This window comes from Doryrhamphus excisus, linkage group LG17 (genome assembly GCF_037039965.1).
Source record: "Doryrhamphus excisus strain RoL-2023G ecotype Guam linkage group LG17, RoL_Dexc_Guam_v1.1, whole genome shotgun sequence".
Taxonomy (NCBI): Eukaryota; Metazoa; Chordata; class Actinopteri; order Syngnathiformes; family Syngnathidae; genus Doryrhamphus; species Doryrhamphus excisus.
In genome coordinates this window covers 7,161,590-7,182,263 of record NC_136373.1, presented here as the reverse complement: position 1 = coordinate 7,182,263, position 20,674 = coordinate 7,161,590, and the positions used below count along the sequence as shown (strand labels likewise).

Sequence of the window (20,674 nt, the reverse complement as noted above, 5' to 3'; positions counted from 1 at the left end):
GCTGTTAATAATTTTACACTAAAAGCAACGTGTATGTCTATATGTGCCCTGTGATTGGCTGGCGACCAGTCCAAGGTGTACCCCGCCTCTCGCCCAAAGACAGCTGGGATAGGCTCCAGCACCCCCGCGACCCTCGTGAGGTTAAGCGGTAGAAAATGCTGTGGGTTTTCGCGGGCACCATGAAATCTAAAGAAATGTACCTGAATAGGTACAGATTCTGGAAGAACTAGAAAGCTTTGTGTGCTGGTTATTGTGTGTAGCTGCTCTACAGGAGTCCACAACTCAATACAAAGGGCAAAAAGATGAGCATAACAGGTCCAATTTAACAATACACCTGTGCATTGTTGTGCTTGAAATCCTTTCATTCATTCATTCATTTTCTACCGCTTATCCTCACAAGGGTCGTGGGGGTGCTGGAGCCTATCCCAGCTGTCTTGGGGCGAGAGGCGGGGTACACCCTGGACTGGTCGCCAGCCAATCACAGCGCACATATGTGCTTGAAATCATCTGCTATTAATAATTTTACACTAAAAGCAACATGATAATATTAGAAATCACCTTTCAGTATATCTGATTTTCTGATTATTTGATTTACAGGTAAAAAAAACAGTCACAGATCGAGAAAGCCCAATGTGCAGATTTCTTCCAGAAACCAATTATACGCTCCCTGTTTCACACACATGTCTGTCTGTCAGCAGCCGTGTGTGCACACTGAGTCTAAAATTAGTATGCAGTGTGTTGAACAACAAACAGGCTGCAGGGAGGGAGGAAGATGTGCTGGCAAAAGACTGTGATGACAAACGGCAGCGAGAGAGAGAGAGAGAGAAGAGGGATATAGTCATGTCAGAAACACGAGCGCATTATCATCAAGAAACATCGTAACAGGAAGTGAAGTCGCTATTCTCTCTTAGTGCTTATCTGGAGACAAATATTTAAGCGTAGGTGGAGGTCCGTGTTCGCATTGTTCACATGAGCAATGCTTTTATTTACTTTGGTGAAAGGCTTTCCCTATTTGCTGGTATTACTTTACTGCTGGAGTGAGTAGAACACTAGTACACTAGTATGACTGCTAAAGACACAAGTAAATACTGTAATCCGCCACAACAAGCTGACTAATGTCTGCTTCTTGTGGTCTCATCTCAAGACCTGTAAACCTCTTTAAAAATGAAATGCAAATGAATCTCTCATGTGTGGGTGTTTCAAAATCCCTTATTCATATTCATATGAGCTGCAACACTCACTTTCCATTTAAAGTGATGAATTGACAATGGTAACTCACACTGATGAAAATGGGTTCATGTGGTCGATTCCGGGATGCCACTTATGTAAGAGAGGGAAAGTGTTTCCTGTTAAACATTTCTAAGCCACATTTGACCTCATAAAATGCTCCATAGTGATGGCTGACATCATGTAGAATAGTGGTTATCCAAAGTAGGGTATATATAGAAATAGAAAAAAATGTAAGGGGTATGTGACTGTAAAAAGTTTGGGAACCACCGATGAAGAAAATTAAAAACAAAATGTATATAGACGACTGCACGGCGGTGAGTGGTTAGCACGCAGGACTCACAGCAAGAGGACCCGAGTTCAATTCCACCCTCTTCCATCTCTATGTGGAATTTGCATGTTCTCCCCATGTATGCGTGGGTTTTCTCCGGGTACTCCGGTTTCCTCCCACATTCCAAAAACATGCTAGGTTAATTGGCGACTCCAAATTGTCCATAGGTATGAATGTGAGTGTGAATGGTTGTTTGTCTATATGTGCCCTGTGATTGGCTGGCCACCAGTCCAGGGGGTATACCCCGCCTTTCGCCCGAAGACAGCTGGGATAGGCTCCAGCACCCCTCGCGACCCTCGTGAGGATAAGCGGTAGAAAATGAATCAATAAATGAATGTATATAGATGTTTAAATTCCATAATGTATGCACCAGGGGCGTCACTAGGTTCTGAGGACGGGGGGCCTTAGCCCCCTGGAGATGCACAGGATATGAATGAATTCATTAGACTTTCAAAAAAATCCAAAAAACAAATAATGAACCGGGATATAACTTTTCAATTATATAATATTCATTATTATTAATTATTAATTAGCATCTTATTATTACTATCACCATTCTTCTTCTGATTATTACTACTAATAGTAGTAGTAGACTAGCATTAGCCTGCTTATTGGCTTGCTTATTAGCCTGCTTTGGCCCTATTATATGAAATTTGTCAGAGATTTTTGTGTAAAAAAAAAATAACTGCACGGCGGAAAAGTGGTTAGCATGCAGACCTCACACCTATGAGACCAGGGTTCAATTCCACCCTCGGCCATCTCTGTGTGGAGTTTGCATGTTTGCCCCGTGCATGCGTGGGTTTTCTCCGGGTACTCCGGTTTCCTCCCACATTCCAAAAACATGCTAGGTTAATTGGCGACTCCAAATTGTCCATAGGTATGAATGTGAGTGTGAATGGTTGTTTGTCTATATGTGCCCTGTGATTAATTGGCTGGCGTCCAGTCCAGGGTGTACCGAAGACAGCTGGGATAGGCTCCAGCACCCCCCGGCCCTTGTGAGGATAAGCGGTAGAAAATGAATGAATGAATGAATAAATGAAGGAAAAAATCAACAAAAAATATCAAATTATATAGGGGGGATTAAGTGAAGCCCCCCTAAAATAGGCCTAATGACGCCACTGGTATGCACATCTCTGCCTCGCATGTTGCGCTACTAATTCCGGGTCAAAACAATCAAACAACATCGCAGTAATAAAATGCACAACGACCTGATTAAAACAACCATAATCTCTTGAGCTGATCCTCCTAATTGCCGTCACTCTAGTGGCTTTATCTGCTAAATGCTCTCTGATTGGAACTTATTAGATCGGCTGGACAGAAGACACACGACTTTACTACATGTGTCATGTGACATGCATAGTACAGCTTATTCAATGGTCCTGTTGGTCAGTGGGAATGGATTGGACAGACAGAAGCGCTACATACCTCAGTGAGGTGTGGGTTGGGGTTGAATCCACACTGGTTACACACGGTGGCCTTACACTGGGTACAGGTGTTGTAGTTGGGCACAGCTGGTGGGTTGGAGAGCTCGGTGGTGGTGCACACCGGACATAATTTGCTTCTCGGCATGGGGGCGATCTGTGGCACCGAGTAGGGCGAAGTGGGCGTCATACCGCGGTCCGGGGACACAGACGGAGAGCGGCCCGTTCTCGAGCCACCTGAACTGTTGAAGTCAACTTGGAGGTTTCGACGGGAGGCGTGCTGTCCAGGACTCTGTCCAGCATGGGTTCCCATGTTGGACCCCCCTGAACCATGACCCATTCCATGGGCAGAGCCTTGCCCCGTGCCAGAGCCCTGGCTTGACTGCATGTGACGTGGGGAGGTGAGGTTATCATGGGCGGCCAGACGATAGGGTTCACCGCTTCGAGAGCCTATACCTCCTCCTGTGGTCATTCCTCCTCCGCTTCCCATCCCTGTTCCCATTCCTCCTCCAATGCCACCTCCAATTCCTCCTCCCATGCCACCTCCCATGCTCCCTACCATGTTGCCTCCCATGCCACCTCCCATGCCCCCCATTCCTCCAATGCCTCCCATCCCTGCTTGCTGCATGCCAGGCTTGGGGCTACCCATCTGACCCACTGGAGCCCTGGAGGAGAAAAACAAAAGAGACACAAATTAGTCCATACAGAGTAAATACCTCTGCATAAATTTAATCATAAACCTGAGATATTGTGATTATGGCTACATTAACATTTAACCTTCCCGTCTGTGGACAGTGAAAAGCAAACAAGCCAATCACAATTTTTAATATAAACTGCAATATGATGGCAATATGATTAGTCGGCAACTATTCATGTACATTCATTCATTCATTCATTCATTCATTCATTTTCTACTGCTTTTCCTCACGAGGGTCGCGGGGGTGCTGGAGCCTATCCCAGCTGTCTTCGGGCGAGAGGTGGGGTACACCCTGGACTGGTGGCCAGCCAATCACAGGGCACATATAGACAAACAACCATTCACACTCACATTCATACCTATGGACAATTTGGAGTCGCCAATTAACCTAGCATGTTTTTGGAATGTGGGAGGAAACCGGAGTACCCGGAGAAAACCCACGCATGCACGGGGAGAACATGCAAACTCCACACAAAGATGGCCGAGGGTGGAATTGAACCCGGGGATCCTAGCTGTGAGGTCTGCGTGCTAACCACTCAACCGCCGTGCAGCCCTGTATCTTATTCAGTAAAAAAAAAATTATTCAAATTTGGTCTGATGTTTAAAGTGCTTCTGAAAAAAGGGACACAAGCATATAAAGCAAAAAAAAAATCATGCCCCCCCACCACCCCCATCAAAAAAATAGTTGTTTTTTTTGCTCACAATTTCTTGGAGGGGTTGGGGGGAGGGCCCAAGGGGGTTTGCTGTGTCATTGTTTCATAATTGCATCATAAATGCCCATTGTTGTTGTTTCTTTGCCGGCCTCTCAAAGTCCCATGAGTGGGGGTCCCCTAAAAGCCGGGGCCCTAGGCAAATGCCTGGTTTGCCTGTTGGCAAACGTTTGCTCACCCCTGGACTACAAATTCAAAAACTACTCTTTCTCGCGTCAAAAAATAAATCATAAACAGTAAAAAGAAACCTTTTAATTACTGTAAGTATGTAACTCTACGGAAAAGTTAACAGTATTTGGACAAAGACTCAATTAAGAATGATAAATGTCAATATTTCCCGACAGTTCCATTATCTTCTTACAACCAGACAAACACAAACAGTATTTTTTAATGAGTCTAGGCTGCAGATGATAGTAGAGAAAGGACCTCCAAACATCCACAGGCATCGAGTAATTCAAGTAGAAAGTACAAAGCATAACACACACATACACATACAAAGACCTACTTCATACACGCACCACAGGATGACTAAATATATTTTTTTAACATTATACAGTGTAGTTCATTCATTCATTCATTTTATACCGCTTTTCCTCACAAGGGTTGTGGGGGGTGCTGGAGCCTATCCCAGCTGTCTTTGGCCGAGAGGCGTGGTACACCCTGGACTGGTGGCCAGCCAATCACAGGGCACATATAGACAAACAACCATTCACACTCACATTCATACCTATGGACAATTTGGAGTCGCCAATTAACCTAGCATGTTTTTGGAATGTGGGAGGAAACCGGAGTACCCGGAGAAAACCGGAAGCTGACATTTCAAGCTGAAGCTGACAAGCTGACATTGAAAGCGTTTGTAACTACTTTGGGGCGGGGCGGACGTACTAGTACCCAAAGACCTACTTCATACACACACCACTGGATGACTAAATATATATATTTTTTTAACATTATACAGTGTAGTTCATTCATTCATTCATTTTCTACCGCTTTTTCCTCACAAGGGTCGTGGGGGTGCTGGAGCCTATGCCAGCTGTCTTTGGGCGAGAGGCGGGGTACACCCTGGATTGGTGGCCAGCCAATCACAGGGCACATATAGACAAACAACCATTCACACTCACATTCATTCATTCATTTTCTACCTCTTTTTCCTCACAAGGGTCGTGGGGGTGCTGAAGCCTATCCCAGCTGTCTTTGGGTGAGAGGCGGGGTACACCCTGGACTGGTGGCCAGCCAATCACAGGGCACATATAGACAAACAACCATTCACACTCACATTCATTCATTCATTCATTTTCTACCTCTTTTTCCTCACAAGGGTCGTGGGGGTGCTGGAGCTTATCCCAGCTGTCTTTGGGCGAGAGGCCGGGTACACCCTGGACTGGTCGCCAGCCAATCACAGACACAGTGTTTTTGAACGCAACTCCTCCTTTCTCCCGCTTATCCTCATGAAGGTCGCAGGGGGTGCTGGAGCCTATCCCAGCTGTCTTCGGGCAAGAGGCGGAGTACCAGCCAATCACAGGGCACATATAGACAAACAGCCATTCACACTCACCTTCATACCTATGGACAATTTGGAGTCGCCAATTAACCTAGCATGTTTTTGGAATGTGGGAGGAAAGCGGAGAAAATCCACGCATGCACGAGGAGAACATGCACAGAGATGGTCGAGGGTGGAATTGAACCCTGGTCTCCTAGCTGTGAGGTCTGCGCGCTAACCACTTTACCGCCGTGCAGCCTACAGTGTAGTTGTACAAGACAAATTGTAACATAAGGCGACCATTACAATTCAAAGCATAATATTTTTACTATTTTTAGCTGGAATTCAATTACTTTCCATTGTACTCTATTACCTGAGATGTCATAGATTAAAACATTATTTGATGAATTAATTTCAAGGAAAAAGTGTAAGTGTGTAAGTGAAAGTGCTGATTAACTGAAAAAATCCTTTTGATCACCAACTTTAGTCGTCTCTACCGACACCTCAAAGGAGAAGCAAGGCATTAAAAATGCATGCAGCAGTACAGGAGCTGTATTGCACGAGCGAATACATTTGTGTGCACGCTTTCATCATATGTGCCGTGATGGTTGGTGTGAGTCAACATAGCTCCACTGATTCATCCAGCAGAGTGGTGGAGGAAGACGAAATAAGAGGCTTAAACTGCCAAAGGAGCTGATGAAGGAAGGGAGGTACAAGAAAGAAGGAGGAGGAGGAGAACTTGGGTTGAATGCACTCCTGCGTTAACATACACACTCACTCGCTATATTATAACTGTATGCTTTATTGAGATCCATTACATTCATTGGCAATGGAGGCCCGATGGCGAAAAACATAAACATGCTCACAGTTTTTTAGGACAGAGTGGGCGGCTATGAGGTCAAAGTTCACTGTGAACAACACTAAGCATGCCGGCTTTGTGTGTGTGTTTTGTTGTGTATTCAATAGGAGTGAGCGCAGAGGAGGAAATGAGTGAGATATTTATCTGCTTCAGCCTCCGCTAAAGACCTTCAATTGATCTTTTCCATCTCACTCTGCTGCATCAGCTGATTTCTCGGCTGGCTACACAACCATGGAGGACGTAATCCATGAATTTAAGCCTGTGATGTAAATCTTACATTGCTCTTAAATGTCAGTGGCACAGTTTTATACATCTAATCCACACTATTGCTGTTCTAGCAGCTGTAGTGTGGCGTCATTGAAATGACTTGAAAGGCAGCTGTACTATATGGACAATATGTATATGCATCCATGTGTGCACTTTATGTGTACCAACTGTGACTCTGGTAATTCACCACAAAGACAAGTAATCCGATACAATGAGCATTCACTCAAATATCTGCAGGCACAAAAATATTCAAACACTCAAACACCTATGAAGGGTGTCAGTCCCTGAGGGAGGTGTGAGATGCTAATCAAATCCAGCCCCCCTTGACAGGAAACGGTAGTGCATGCATTCCATTTGTAGTGAAAAAGACATTTGCCATAGCACTTTGTCACATGAAATTCATTTTAAGGCTGTCAGTACATGACAAAACAACAGTAGGTGCTATAATCACCCAAGAGTATGCAACCTTTTTTCACTAAAGGCTACATACTATTTTGGAGCTACTATTTTATTTTTTTATTGGGATCCAACACATATGGCCGTAAATTCTGAGGAATATTTATTTTCTGAACAATGATAACGGGACAAAAGTAGATTCTAGCCACCCTTCCCATGTCTCATTCATCATCTTTATGTCTAGCCTAGCATAATGACCGCTTACTAGCTTGGATAGCTAAACGGGTTATCCAGACAATGTTAGAAATAGGCTGCATGGCGGTCGTGTGGTTAGCGCGCAGCCCTCACAGCTAAGAGACCAGAGTTCATATGTCCGTATCTTAAAAGAAATCCAGCTGAATAGGTGCAGATTCTGGAAGAACTAGAAAGTTTTCTGTGCTGGTTATTGTGTGTAGCTGCTCTATAGGAGTCCACAAATCAATACAAAGGGCCAAAAGGGCACTTTGTCACATGAAATTCATTTTAAAGCTGTCAAGTACATACGCAACCCTTTTCACTGAAGGCTACATACTATTTTGGAGCTACTATTTTATTTTTCATTGGGATCCAACACATATGTCCTCATGTTAAAAGAAATACAGCTGAATAGGTGCAGATTCTGGAAGAACTAGAAAGTTTTATGTGCTGGTTATTGTGTGTAGCTGCTCTATAGGAGTCCACAACTCAATACAAAGGGCTGAAAGGGCACTTTGTCACATGACATTCATTTTAAGGCTGTCAAGTACATACCAAAACAACAGTAGGTGCTATAAAGACTCGCCCAAGAGTAGGCAACCCTTTTTCACTGAAGGCTACATACTATTTTGGAGCTACTATATTTTTTTTTTGGGGGGGGGGGGGGTTCCAACACATATGGCCGCATCTGAAAAAAAATACAAATGAATAGGTGCAGATTCTGGAAGAACTGGAAAGTTTTCTGTGCTGGTTATTGTGTGTAGCTGCTCTATAGGAGTCCACAACTCAATACAAAGGGCCGAAAGGGCACTTTGTCACATGACATTCATTTTAAGGCTGTCAAGTACATACCAAAACAACAGTAGGTGCTATAAAGACTCGCCCAAGAGTAGGCAACCCTTTTTCACTGAAGGCTACATACTATTTTGGAGCTACTATATTTTTTTTTTGGGAGGGGGGGGGGGGTTCCCACACATATGGCCATATCGGAAAAAAATACAATTGAATAGGTCCAGATTCTGGAAGAACTAGAAAGTTTTCTGTGCTGGTTATTGTGTGTAGCTGCTCTATAGGAGTCCACAACTCAATACAAAGGACCGAAAGGGCACTTTGTCACATGAAATCAATTTTAAGGCTGTCAAGTACATGCCAAAGAACAACCGTTTTTCACTGAAGGCTACATACTATTTTGGACCTACTATTTTATGTTTTTATTGGAGTCGAACGCATATGTCAGTATCTTAAAAGAAATACAGCTGAATAGGTGCAGATTCTGGAAGAACTAGAAAGTTTTCTGTGTTGGTTAGTGTGTGTAGCTGCTCTATAGGAGTCCACAACCGAAAAATGAGCAAAATAACCACTTCACGGGGTTATGGTTTGGTTATGGACTCACACCTCAACACCTACTAGCTACTGCATAAAATGTACAAAAATGAAAGAATATGATCCAAGACACAAGCAGACAGGAGACTCGGAGCCCCACCTAAAAATAAATCTGTCAACTTGACGAGATTAACTATTCACTTGTTTCATTTCCGCTGGCGACATTTGGGTAAAAGGATGATTTCATTGTCAATTAATTTCACCAACACAATCAGACAAGCTGGCAGCTTCACTGTTTGAAGCTGCAAATGGAAAAAATAGCTCAGCACAAACCTTTTCCAGCACATCCGACAAAGTGACCTATTTTTTGAAATTCAATTTTTTCCCCCTTACAATTTCACACTGATAAGAAAAACATTCCACTCGTGTGCCAAGACTACAGAAGCAGAGCTGAGCTTAAGAAGAGTAAAAAAAAAAAAAAAGTAGAATGTCACTCTGCTGCCAAGGGGGAAGAATACACAAATACGCTTGGTGTTATTTGTACCTGACTTTATTGATTGCTTGTGTATTTATGACTTACCAAAGCTCTTTCATGAAGTTTCTACTGGGGCTTTTCTCTAAAATCAAACATTTTTTTATATTTGGTGGAAACTTGGTTTTCGAATGCCTCACTTTTCCTATGATTCGCTTTTTCCTCGGTTTTCATACAATGTTATCAGACAATATTGTAAGCATTTTAATGGCTAAATAATCCATAAATATGCGGCGTTTACAGCTGCTGTGTTTGAGTAAAACGCACTGAGGGATAAGGAACAGGCCGGTAAATCAGTGGAACGTTCTGTGAAAGAACGCAAGTGTGTAATTCATTTATCACAAAACAAAACGAAAGGCTAATAGGAGTCAACACAACAAGCACACACGTTCTATTCAGCCTTTACGTGTCAACGTCGTAATGAGAAAACACAACATGACCTTCACTGCTGCGGCAGCGAAGGGGAAAAATAGCAAAGCACAGCGTAATACCCACTCACACAAGCATGAAAAGTCACAGCGACTTGACACACTTCTTCTCACTGAACATTTTACCCTCCAGTATTAGCAGAGTATAAACAGGTAAAGTGTGTAATTGCTTAAATATTACCTGTCAACATGGCTTCAACAGGATTTAGTAGATACAAATGAAAATTAAGCACCGTATTATGTTCTTGATAGGATTATTTGGCGTCACAGTGGCGGGCGGACATGCTGCACCATATTTTGTCGTTAAAAATAAAAACACAATTCATTCATTTTTTTTCCGCTTATACTCACAAGGGTCAGCAAGGCAGCTAAGTGTTACAATAAAGAAAAATCGGCATGATTGTTGTAATGTGAAAATCTTCCTGTAGGATGTTTTGAAACGGTGGCGGTGGTCTGCTGCCGCCATGTCAGTTTCTTATAAATAACAATTTTTATAATGTACTTAACTTGTTCATAATCTATGCTACAAATAGCCGTGATATTGTAGTGTTATGATTCTTGTCACTTACTTTGTAACCCTTAATGATCAGTACATTTTACCGAGTTCAAGGATGCTGGGAAATCCCAGACTATTCACTCCAAGTATGTGAAATCTTAAATTATGTGGTGTTTTTGAACGCAACTCCCCATTCATTCATTCATTTTATACAGCTTATCCTCATGAGGGTCGTGGGGGTGCTGGAGCCTATCCCAGCTATCTTCGAGTGAGAGGCGGGGTACACCCTGGACTGGTCGCCAGCCAATCACAGGGCACATATAGACAAACAACCATTCACACTCACATTCATACCTATGGACAACCCAAGCATGCATGGGGAGAACATGCAAACTCCACACAGAGATGGCCTAGGATGGACTCGAGCTCGGGTCTTCTAGCTGTGAGGCCTGCGCACCAACCACTCATCCACCGTGCAGCTCACAACACAATATTTTAAAGTGTATAGTATGTTTTGTTTGTTTACATTTTTTCCGCAAAGCAAATAAACAACTAACACTAACATTCCAAAAACATGCATGTTGAAGACAGTAGTGAGAATGAAGTTTACATAAAGTTTGCAATAATTATTTCAACTCACTGACCCTTGACCTGCATACACAAGTGAAACCAATCATGAGAAAGCATATTTAAGGTGGCCAATTGCAAGTTGCATCTTCTCTGAAGAGTAGCACCATGGTAGCCTCAAAACAACTGTCAAATGACCTGAAAGCAAAGATTGTTCAACATCATGGTCTAGGGGAAGGATACATCAAGCTAAGTCGGAGATTTCAGCTGTCTGCTTCCACTCTTAGGAACATGGAAGACTACAGACACGGTCCTTGTTAAGACCCAGAAAATCTCAGATAATCAGAGGCAAAGGATGGTGAGAAGAGTCAAACTCAACCCACAGACCATCTCCAAAGACCTACAACATGATTAAGTATTCAGTGCATTTTGCACAAGGAACAGATTAATTGGGTTTAAAAAAAAAAGTATAAAAATAAAAAAAAATCATTTATTTGGTTAGAATACGTTTTGGTTATAGTCGGACCTTCTGTGACAGATGAATGACACTAACCAAGGTTCCACTGTATATATTTAACAGTAAATGTGTCATACTTTTTGTACTCTTTTAAACCATTTCTTCACTTCCGCTTTGTGGTCATATATGAGGTACTAAGGTACTATATAGCAGCATATACTGTACATACTGCACTGTACAATGAATACAGAGCAGATTGACATGTGTGAGTTGAGTCAGATGGAACACATGACCCCACTGAGTGACTGTGCGCTCTCTTCTCTCCCCACTCTACACCCTCTTCATTGAGCCATCTGGACATCAGTGCTCTTCATTCCCTTCTTCTCACTCTCCTAATACCAATTTAGACTTCACTTATTTTTGTCATCAGCCTTTTTTTTTAACTCTCTTTATTTTACGGCCATTGTCACTGTCTATTTGCAGTAAATTAGGCGCCATTGTTTGCAACGTTTTGTGCCGCATACAGTTTTTTCTTCAGTTGATGGAATGGAGTGGGTTATTTTGAGCATGTTGACAATGACAATAAAGTAGTCAATACCTAAAAATAAAACATAGTGACTACCTTTTACTTAAAACTTGTCTATTATAAATGCTAATATCGATAAATTACTAGTTGTTGGGATCAGCTGTTTTTTGTGTTTTATGATGACAAATTAAATGAAGTTTATAGGCTTTACAGAAGGTGGGCAATAATTATTGAAACAAAAGTAAGTAATTGCCTCAATTTGGGCACCCCAACAAAAAATGACATGGATATTGCTGTGCTATTTCTCTATGTATTGTGTTTTGCTGCAGTACATTGTTTTTCCTAAAAAAATTGTCATATATTTTTGTTTGGCCCAAATAAAGTAATATGCATTCATGACATGATGATATCTGTGGCGCCTCCACGCACACACACACACACACACACACACACATACACACAGTGGTCATGTTGTTATTATGCTATGCATACATTCCTTGATAGCTTGCATTAGTAGCTAATCTTAGACAAATCGCTATCATTAGCTGACAGCCAACTCATAGCAGCAATGTAATATATAATATATACATTTAATTCTAACATTTTAGGATCTTTTACGACTAAATTTTTGTGAAAACATGCAGCACAAGACAACTAATGGAACTTCTGAGTAATATTTATTTTTCGAACAATGGTAACGGGACAAAGGTACATTTTTTTTATATATATTTGGCCTTAAGGGCTCATTTCCTGCTACATCATAACGCCATCCTTCCCACGTCTCATTCATTATCTTTATGTTTAGCCTAGCATCATGACCGCTTACAAGCTTGGATAGCAAAACGGATTATTCAGACAATGTTAGAAATAGGCTGCACAGTGGTTGTGTGGTTAGTGCGCAGGCATCGCAGCTAAGAGACCAGAGTTCATATGGCTCTATATTAAAAGAAATACAGCTGAATAGGTGCAGATTCTGGAAGAACTAGAAGGTTTTCTGTGCTGGTTATTGTGTGTAGCTGCCTCGGCCATCTCTGTGTGGAGTTTGCATGTTCTCCCCGTGCATGCGTGGGTTTTCTCCGGGTACTCCGGTTTCCTCCCACATTCCAAAAACATGCTAGGTTAATTGGCGACTCCAAATTGTCCATAGGTATGAATGTGAGTGTGAATGGTTGTTTGTCTATATGTGCCCTGTGATTGGCTGGCTGGCGACCAGTCCAGGGTGTACCCCGCCTCTCGCCCAAAGACAGCTGGGATAGGCTCCAGCACCCTGGCGACTCTCGTGAGGATAAGCGGCAGAAAATGAATGAATGTTAGAAATATTTTATATTGTCATTTTCTACAATAACACGAATAATGCAATGTTTTTATTGCCGCTGTCAACAGTGCAGCTCAGTGAGCATCTGAACTCAGTGTGCTTTTGTTTTTTTTTACTTTTTATGACGCCACCCCAAAGGGATATCAGTGATAGCAAAAACAAAAAGTGCAACGACAACCACAGAACCAGAAATGTAAGTTAAAGAGACAAAATAAAGCTGCTCTGTCTTGTATGAGCAATTCAATCAGTTCAATATCAGTGACATAGAAGCAGACACCGATGTGTTACACTCACAGCACTTATTTTTTCGAACAGCGTCTACAAAATTCCAGTAAGTAATGGTGACACTGGAACATAGCAATCACTTTGTTGGTTTTTTCAGACTGAAAATTACCAAGAGTGGTTAGCGCGCAGACCTCATAGATAGGAGACTAAGGTTCAATCCCACCCTCGGCCATCTCTGTGTGGAGTTTGCATGTTCTCCCCGTGCATGCGTGGGTTTTCTCCGGGTACTCCGGTTTCCTCCCACATTCCAAAAACATGCTAGGTTAATTGGCGACTCCAAATTGTCCATAGATATGAATGTGAGTGTGAATGGTTGTTTGTCTATATGTGCCCTGTGATTGGCTGGCCACCAGTCCGGTGTCTACCCCGCCTCTCGCCCGAAGACAGCTGGGATAGGCTCCAGCACCCCCCGCGACCCTCATGGGGAAAAGCGGTAGAAAAAGAATGAATGAACTTAAACTATATTAGGAAAGCAGGAAGTGAACAAATGATTGTTACTGATTGTAAAAGTACCAAATGGAGGAGTAGGATTTAATAAGCTTTGCTTCTTCCTACTCCTTTTGGACATGTGGAACTGTGAACTGATTATGTGATGCATTCAATTGTAATCTGATGCATGTTCAAATGAAATTAAACCATTACCATTACTATAGCAAAGAGAATAACACCCTCGTATCACATATGCATTTAAATTGAGAAGGACAGGAAGGGATATGCAGGCAGTGCAAAAAAGAGATGGAGGGAGAGTCAAGGAGGGGCGGCGTCGGGAAACCACACTCTTACAGTACACGTGATACAATCTATTCACATTATGCCTTATACCGAAATACTCCCTAAGGCTGGGCTTTACATTGAGAGTTGACAAAAGTGGAATCATGCGCCATGATGCATCGGAGCTGTTAGATGTTGGCTTAAGCTGTCATCATACGGGCTACCCTCACTGTCTCGGTCTTATATAACCATGGCTCCTATACACACACACCCCTCTTGTGATTAAACCTGCATGTAACAACCCTGCATTATTTTTGCACCATTTGCATGGTATGATTGTTAAACCTGCATATGGTGCATTGTGTTGTCATTTCAATGTAGAGGGATGCTGTTTTAGGTCTGAACATGACGTACCACTATGACACACACATACACAGACATATTCAAGGCAAGCCCCGTACACGCACACGCCCACACCCACGAGTATCACGTGTCCACACCCAAAAAAAAAAAAATCCATGCATTCATCAATGTCCATGCGGGAATATTGAAGTTTATATAAGATGAGGGTGTATGTAGGCGATTTCGTGCGTGGAGCACACGACGAGAGCGCGCGCGTGCGTGCGTGCGTGTGTTTATCTGCAGCCCGTCACGCCAGCTTTTCGTACAAACACACACGCACAAATACTATCATCACAGCACATGACACCCGCCGACACGACCTGCAGATGATGCAGGCTGCCATGGCAACCGTTATCAGCCAATGTCAAACGTGTCCTCCTCATCGATACCGTGTAGTTCCGAACCCAGAACCTCCTCTGCTTCTCCTTACCTCGTCATCCCCATTCCGGGGCCTCCGACTCCCATCCCGCCACCGGCAGCGGAGCCGTTCACGGGCTTCATGTGTTGTTGTCCTCCCGGCCCTGTACTCGCTGGGTGTCCTCCGGGCAGCACGGAGCCCATCATCCCGGCCTCTCCGGGCTGCCCGCCGCCCTCCATGCTCGCTTCGTTACCCATCTCGGCTCCGGAGACAAGGAGGACGGTGAATCCTGCAGGTCCACCCGATCTGCCTTTTTTTTTTTAATTTCACGTCGCTATCTTTGAATTGAAATGTAGCTGCTCCAAAGTGGAATGGACGGGGGGAAGGGGCTAAAAAAAGGGAAGAGAGAAGAGGGAGGGCGAACTCAGCCTTGCTCCTGTATCACCGCCATCACCATGAGCATCATCAAACTCCCTGTCAGCCTCAGCAACGTGTGACGGGAGCGCGCTTGAGCCTGCATGTAGTACCAAAAACAACCGTCAGAGGGCGCAGCAATAGAGGGTGATCATATTAAGATTAAAGTAAACAAAGAACTTTTATTGGCGCCAGTGCTTCACACAAACATCAACATTAAATATGCTATTATGTTATTACTGTGCCTGTTGTGCGATAACTGAAACTTATAAGTAATAAAAGGGGCTTGTCTCATTGAACAGTTACTGACACCTAGTGGCCGATGTTGAATACTACATTCACAAGTTGAATGGTAGTCTTATGCTGTATTTGTATTTTAGTTTAATGTTTGAAAATGCTTAAATTGGTAAAAGGTTTTCCTTTAGACTGGAGTCTATTGAGTTTTCCAAGTGGTTAGCGCGCCGACCACACAGCTCGGAGATCAGAGTTCGATTCCACCCTCAGCTATCTCTGTGTGGATTTTGCATGTTCTCCCCGTACATGCGTGGGTTTTCTCCCACATTCCAAAAACATGCTAGGTTAATTGGCGACTCCAAATTGTCCATAGGTATGAATGTGAGTGTGAATGGTTGTTTGTCTATATGTGCCCTATGATTGGCTGGCGACCAGTCGTTAACCATTCTAACCAGTAGTTAGAATGTTGTATTCTCGTGTTAAACGATGCCAAAGTTTCAGATAATGATGTTTGCACATTTGGATGTGAGCCTTGAAAGAAGTTCGGGATGGCTGGAGACGCTCAGTTTCAGAAGGCGTGGTAAAACTGCCCCTTTGTGATGTCACAGAGGGGTGGTACATACTATTTTGGAGCTACTATTTTATTTTTTTATTGGGATCCAACACATATGTCCGTATGTTAAAAGAAATACATCTGAATAGGTACAGATTCTGGAAGAACTAAAAAGTTTTCTGTGCTGGTTATTGTGTGTAGCTGCTCTAATACATAGGGTCGAAAGGGCACTTTGTCACATGAAATTCATTTTAAGGCTGTCAGGTACATAATGCATGGGTTTTCTCCGGGTACTCCGGTTTCCTCCCACATTCCAAAAACATGCTAGGTTAATTGGCGACTCCAAATTGTCCATAGGTATGAATGTGAGTGTGAATGGTTGTTTGTCCATATGTGCCCTGTGATTGGCTGGCGACCAATCTAGGGTGTACCCCATTTTTTATGTCACAATCCATTATGGGTTAACTGTAGATTCTAAAGTATCATAAATATAACACTATGAATAATAATATACTAATAATATTTATGTTATAAACAGTACTAATACCACTTTTACAACATCTTTTTTACATTTAAAGCTATACATCCATTTTTTTGCTGATGCTGAGAGGCGCATGCACAAGTAGGAAGGGCAGTGAGTACGTGCGCGTCCACATGACACTTTCTCACCGGAGCGAGCAGTGACGTGCACGAGCAGAGAGGCGACTGCACTGGGTGTCACGTGACTCCTAATCACACAGTGGTGGTGGAATACGCGCCCCGCCTGCTGCAGGCTGCATGCTCCAATCTCATTCATATGGATCAGAATGGAGGAAGGACCCTTAAATTGGCCCACGTGGAGACATTCAATTCAATAGTAAACAATAAGTAATTGGACTGCATAAACACAGCATTAATAGCACTCGTGCACTGAACTGAATAAATACACAGTCATCCCTCACAACTTCACTCCTTCATGGGTTTAAAAAAAAATTCCAAGTGAGCATTGAGGAAAACAAAGTGAGAGTCATAGTTTCTCATCCAGTTTCCACTTTTCCTTCCTTCTTCAGTCTCCACAATGCAAACATGCAACATTACAGTCAATCACTTTGACACGTGCACTCATTGATCTCTCTGCAGGAGTGAATACTTAAAGAGATTGAAAATGAGAAACGTGCCAACTTCCCACTCTGCTTGTATAGCAACATAAAACCTTATTGGTCAAGCGTGAATGCATAATTGAATGACTGCAGAGACCTCATCAGCACTTTCACCTGCCAAGTCTTTTACCTTTTGACTTTAGCTCACCTCCACAACAGTCTGTGCAACCTAATAAAAGAAGAAAAACTCCCCTCGGTAATTTAGAAGTAAATAAAAATGCAATTAAATCCTTAGTTTTATTGTATAACTGAATACACAGGAGAAAAATCATCTGGAAATGTGACTTCCTTTATTTGTTCTCGCTAATGTCGAGCTTTTTTATCTTTATCTCAAATGCCGTTAACATTTCACCACCAATCAATTCCATGTATAAGTAATAATATTCCAATTAAATCTCCCCTTTGTTTCCCTCTTACCAAACCGCAACACTTACACACTAGAATAAGGCACAGGTGTAAAAACAACACATTAATTGAACCTTTCCAACTGCTTTATCTTCGCAGGGTGATGGTGAGGTGAAGCCTATCTCAAAATATCAAAGGTGCGCTGAAATTTTGCCATCTGCGACCCGGTCTATTCTTGGCGCAGGCAAAGCGCACCCCATGCAGTGGTAAATTAGCTGAGAGGTGCACAATGCAGACACATCACCAAAAACATCTCTTCCCTCTTTGCCAGTTGCATCGGTGGCAGGCATGGAGGTGTGGGTGCGCCAGACTGCGCTGCTCACAAAAATTGTAAAGTACGCTAGCCACACCCATTTAGCGCACTTCACATTTATACATCATAAAAGTGGAAAAACCATAATAGGTCCTCTTTAAGAGTAACTGCGCCTAGCTATATTGTTGGTTGTATGTATTTCAGATACTATTAAGAAGTGGGTAGTGGTTCTTTTAGAGTTGGGACACCATGGACAGATTCATTAATTCATTAATTCATTTTCTACCACTTATTCTCACGTGGGTTGCAAGTGGGTGCTGGAGCCTATCCCAGGGCGAGATGTGGGGTAAACCCTGGACTGGTCACCAGCCAATCACAGGGCACATATAGACAAACAACCATTCACACTCACATTCATACCTATGGACAATTTGGAGTCACCAATTAACCTAGCACGTTTTTCGAATGTGGGAGGAAACCGGAGTACCCGGAGAAAACCCACACATGCACGGGGAGAACATGCAAACTCCATACAGAGATGGCCGAGGGTGGAATTGAACCCTGGTCTCCCAGCTGTGAGGTCTGCGCACTAGCTGCCATTCTTGTTAATCACCTCAAAAATTGTGTGATTTATTTTTTTCATAGCCCACAGAATTTCTGTTGGTGGCACTGATGACTGATTGAAAATGCCGGGTAAATTATACAAATTCTTGCTGTAGAAAAGGGGTCATCGATGGTGTTTAAACGTTCATATCTTATCTTTGTATGGAACACACACTGACAGTACATTGGGAAACGACAAGCCACTCTCATTACTTTCATTCTTGTCAAAAAGGAAATGGTGTAGGTTTTTATTTTAATAGGTCTCAGAACTGGAATCCCATGACCCAGATCAGTCAGCATTTCGCCGAACCATTTCTGTTGTCATTGGCAAGAAGCCTTAATAAGGCCGGAAAGAGCCATGAGTCTTGTCTTATAGCCTTTATCCAGATGGGAGTATTGCACTTTTGCCTCTCATACATAATAGTAGTATTATTGTGAGTCCAATATTATCCTGTCCCTCAGTTGTGTCCATCTGTCCTTACCAATGCGTCATATAAAACACTAATAAACACGCCTTCCAAATGGTTGTATGGTTGTATTTAATTATAAATTAGTTTGGACCTGTTGGACCGAAAGGAGGGATTACTGCAGACCAACGCTCTAAGATATCATGCACTGACTTTAAATGTACTGTATGCTCACACATACTGTATGTACATTAGCTTCTCTTATTATGTGACATTGAAGAATAAATGGCGCCCCCTAGTGTAGAAAGGTGGCTTACACATTGACAATAATAGTCCATTTCCAGGGATGCAGCATCCAGGCATCAATCACCAGTGTAGCCATTTAGTTTTAAATACACTTAAATAGGACCTATTATTCTTTCCCCACTTTTCTGACCTATAAATGTCTGTTTAAATTGCATTGTTCGATGTTATGCAAATAACTGCGCCCATTTGGCCACTAGGGGGCAGTGAGCCCCCAAATACTCTACAAGCTAATAGCGGGGATCTTGTGAAAGCTTTGGATGTATAAATATCCATTTGGTAATTATTTTTTAGTTATTTATTACAGTTAATTGTCATATTTAAATTTTCCGAGTTAAATCTACCAGCTAATGCTGACAATTGGGCTGTTTTTCAACCTCTTTTTCCAATGCAGGCGCTTCCAAAAGTATTATAATATGAAGTATCTAATATTTGATTATCAAATATTTACTGTTTGTTTGTCATTAATATTTATATCTCTTTGGCAGGGTTTGGCACAATACTGGGAACAATACTGTAGTTACATGCAAGCGCACAGGGGTTACGGGGGTCATGACCTATGAAAAAATCAGATCCAGCCAATAAAACCCACCAAATATAAAGGATCTAAATGTAAATGATTTGCTAAATAAATAAAACAGCCAGAATGGTGGACCCAAAGCTATGTCATTGGTTACAATAGCAGACAGTAGCCTGCAAGATCCCGGAAGAGAGATATAAATTTAAGGGAAAAAAATGGCATCCACAATGTACCCCACTGTACATAGTCTACATTTTTCTTATGTATTTAAAGAGACATGTTTACAAGTATAGTACAGATAGTGGAAATGTTGGTGATAATTTGTGGTATAATTTTCCTAGCTACTTCACAATATACTATAAATATGTTCTAAATTACACTTTAATTTGAACACAACACAATTTATGCTACCAATTTGGAACAAAATGCTAGCTTATTGTTGCGTTAAGTAAGCGGGCAACACTGATCTTTGCTTGCTTGGTGCACTTCCGGAACTTTGGTCCTGGTGTTTAGAGTGCAGGGAGGACGGGCTATGCTTCCTTCTCTCCTAACAACAAACTGATCAATAAGTCTTTTCTTATTCGAGCACCTCGAATCTCGTTACACTTGTAGGTTTTTTTTTTGTTTTGTTTGAGGGAGAATCCCAGCAGAAAAAAAACAAACAGGGCGGCAGGTGAGAGACGTTTTCCCGCATGGTATCGCTTTTGTTCGGCGTGTTTGTGTGTATGTGTGTGTGTGTGTGTGTGCGGAGTGTCTTTAGGCTGCAGACAATAGCCTGGTGCTCTCCGTTTGCAATGCAATGGTGTAGCCTGGTTGTGTGT

The 20,674-nt window shown here is 42.4% G+C and overlaps 1 protein-coding gene across 4 annotated transcripts in view; it reads right to left on the bottom strand.

Annotated features, from left to right (window-relative positions):
* bsna (bassoon presynaptic cytomatrix protein a) overlaps positions 1-15,515 on the bottom strand; it is a 75,085-nt gene extending 59,570 nt beyond the window's left edge. For all 4 annotated transcript variants that reach the window (XM_078798199.1, XM_078798200.1, XM_078798201.1 and 1 more), the window contains exons 1-2: positions 15,095-15,515; positions 2,984-3,644 (exon numbers count right to left, since the gene is read on the bottom strand). In XM_078798199.1, the coding sequence (XP_078654325.1) occupies positions 2,984-3,644; positions 15,095-15,279 (846 nt within the window). In that variant the 5' untranslated portion in view covers positions 15,280-15,515. The remainder of the gene's footprint in view (positions 1-2,983; positions 3,645-15,094) is intronic.
* Positions 15,516-20,674: the final 5,159 nt, after the last annotated feature.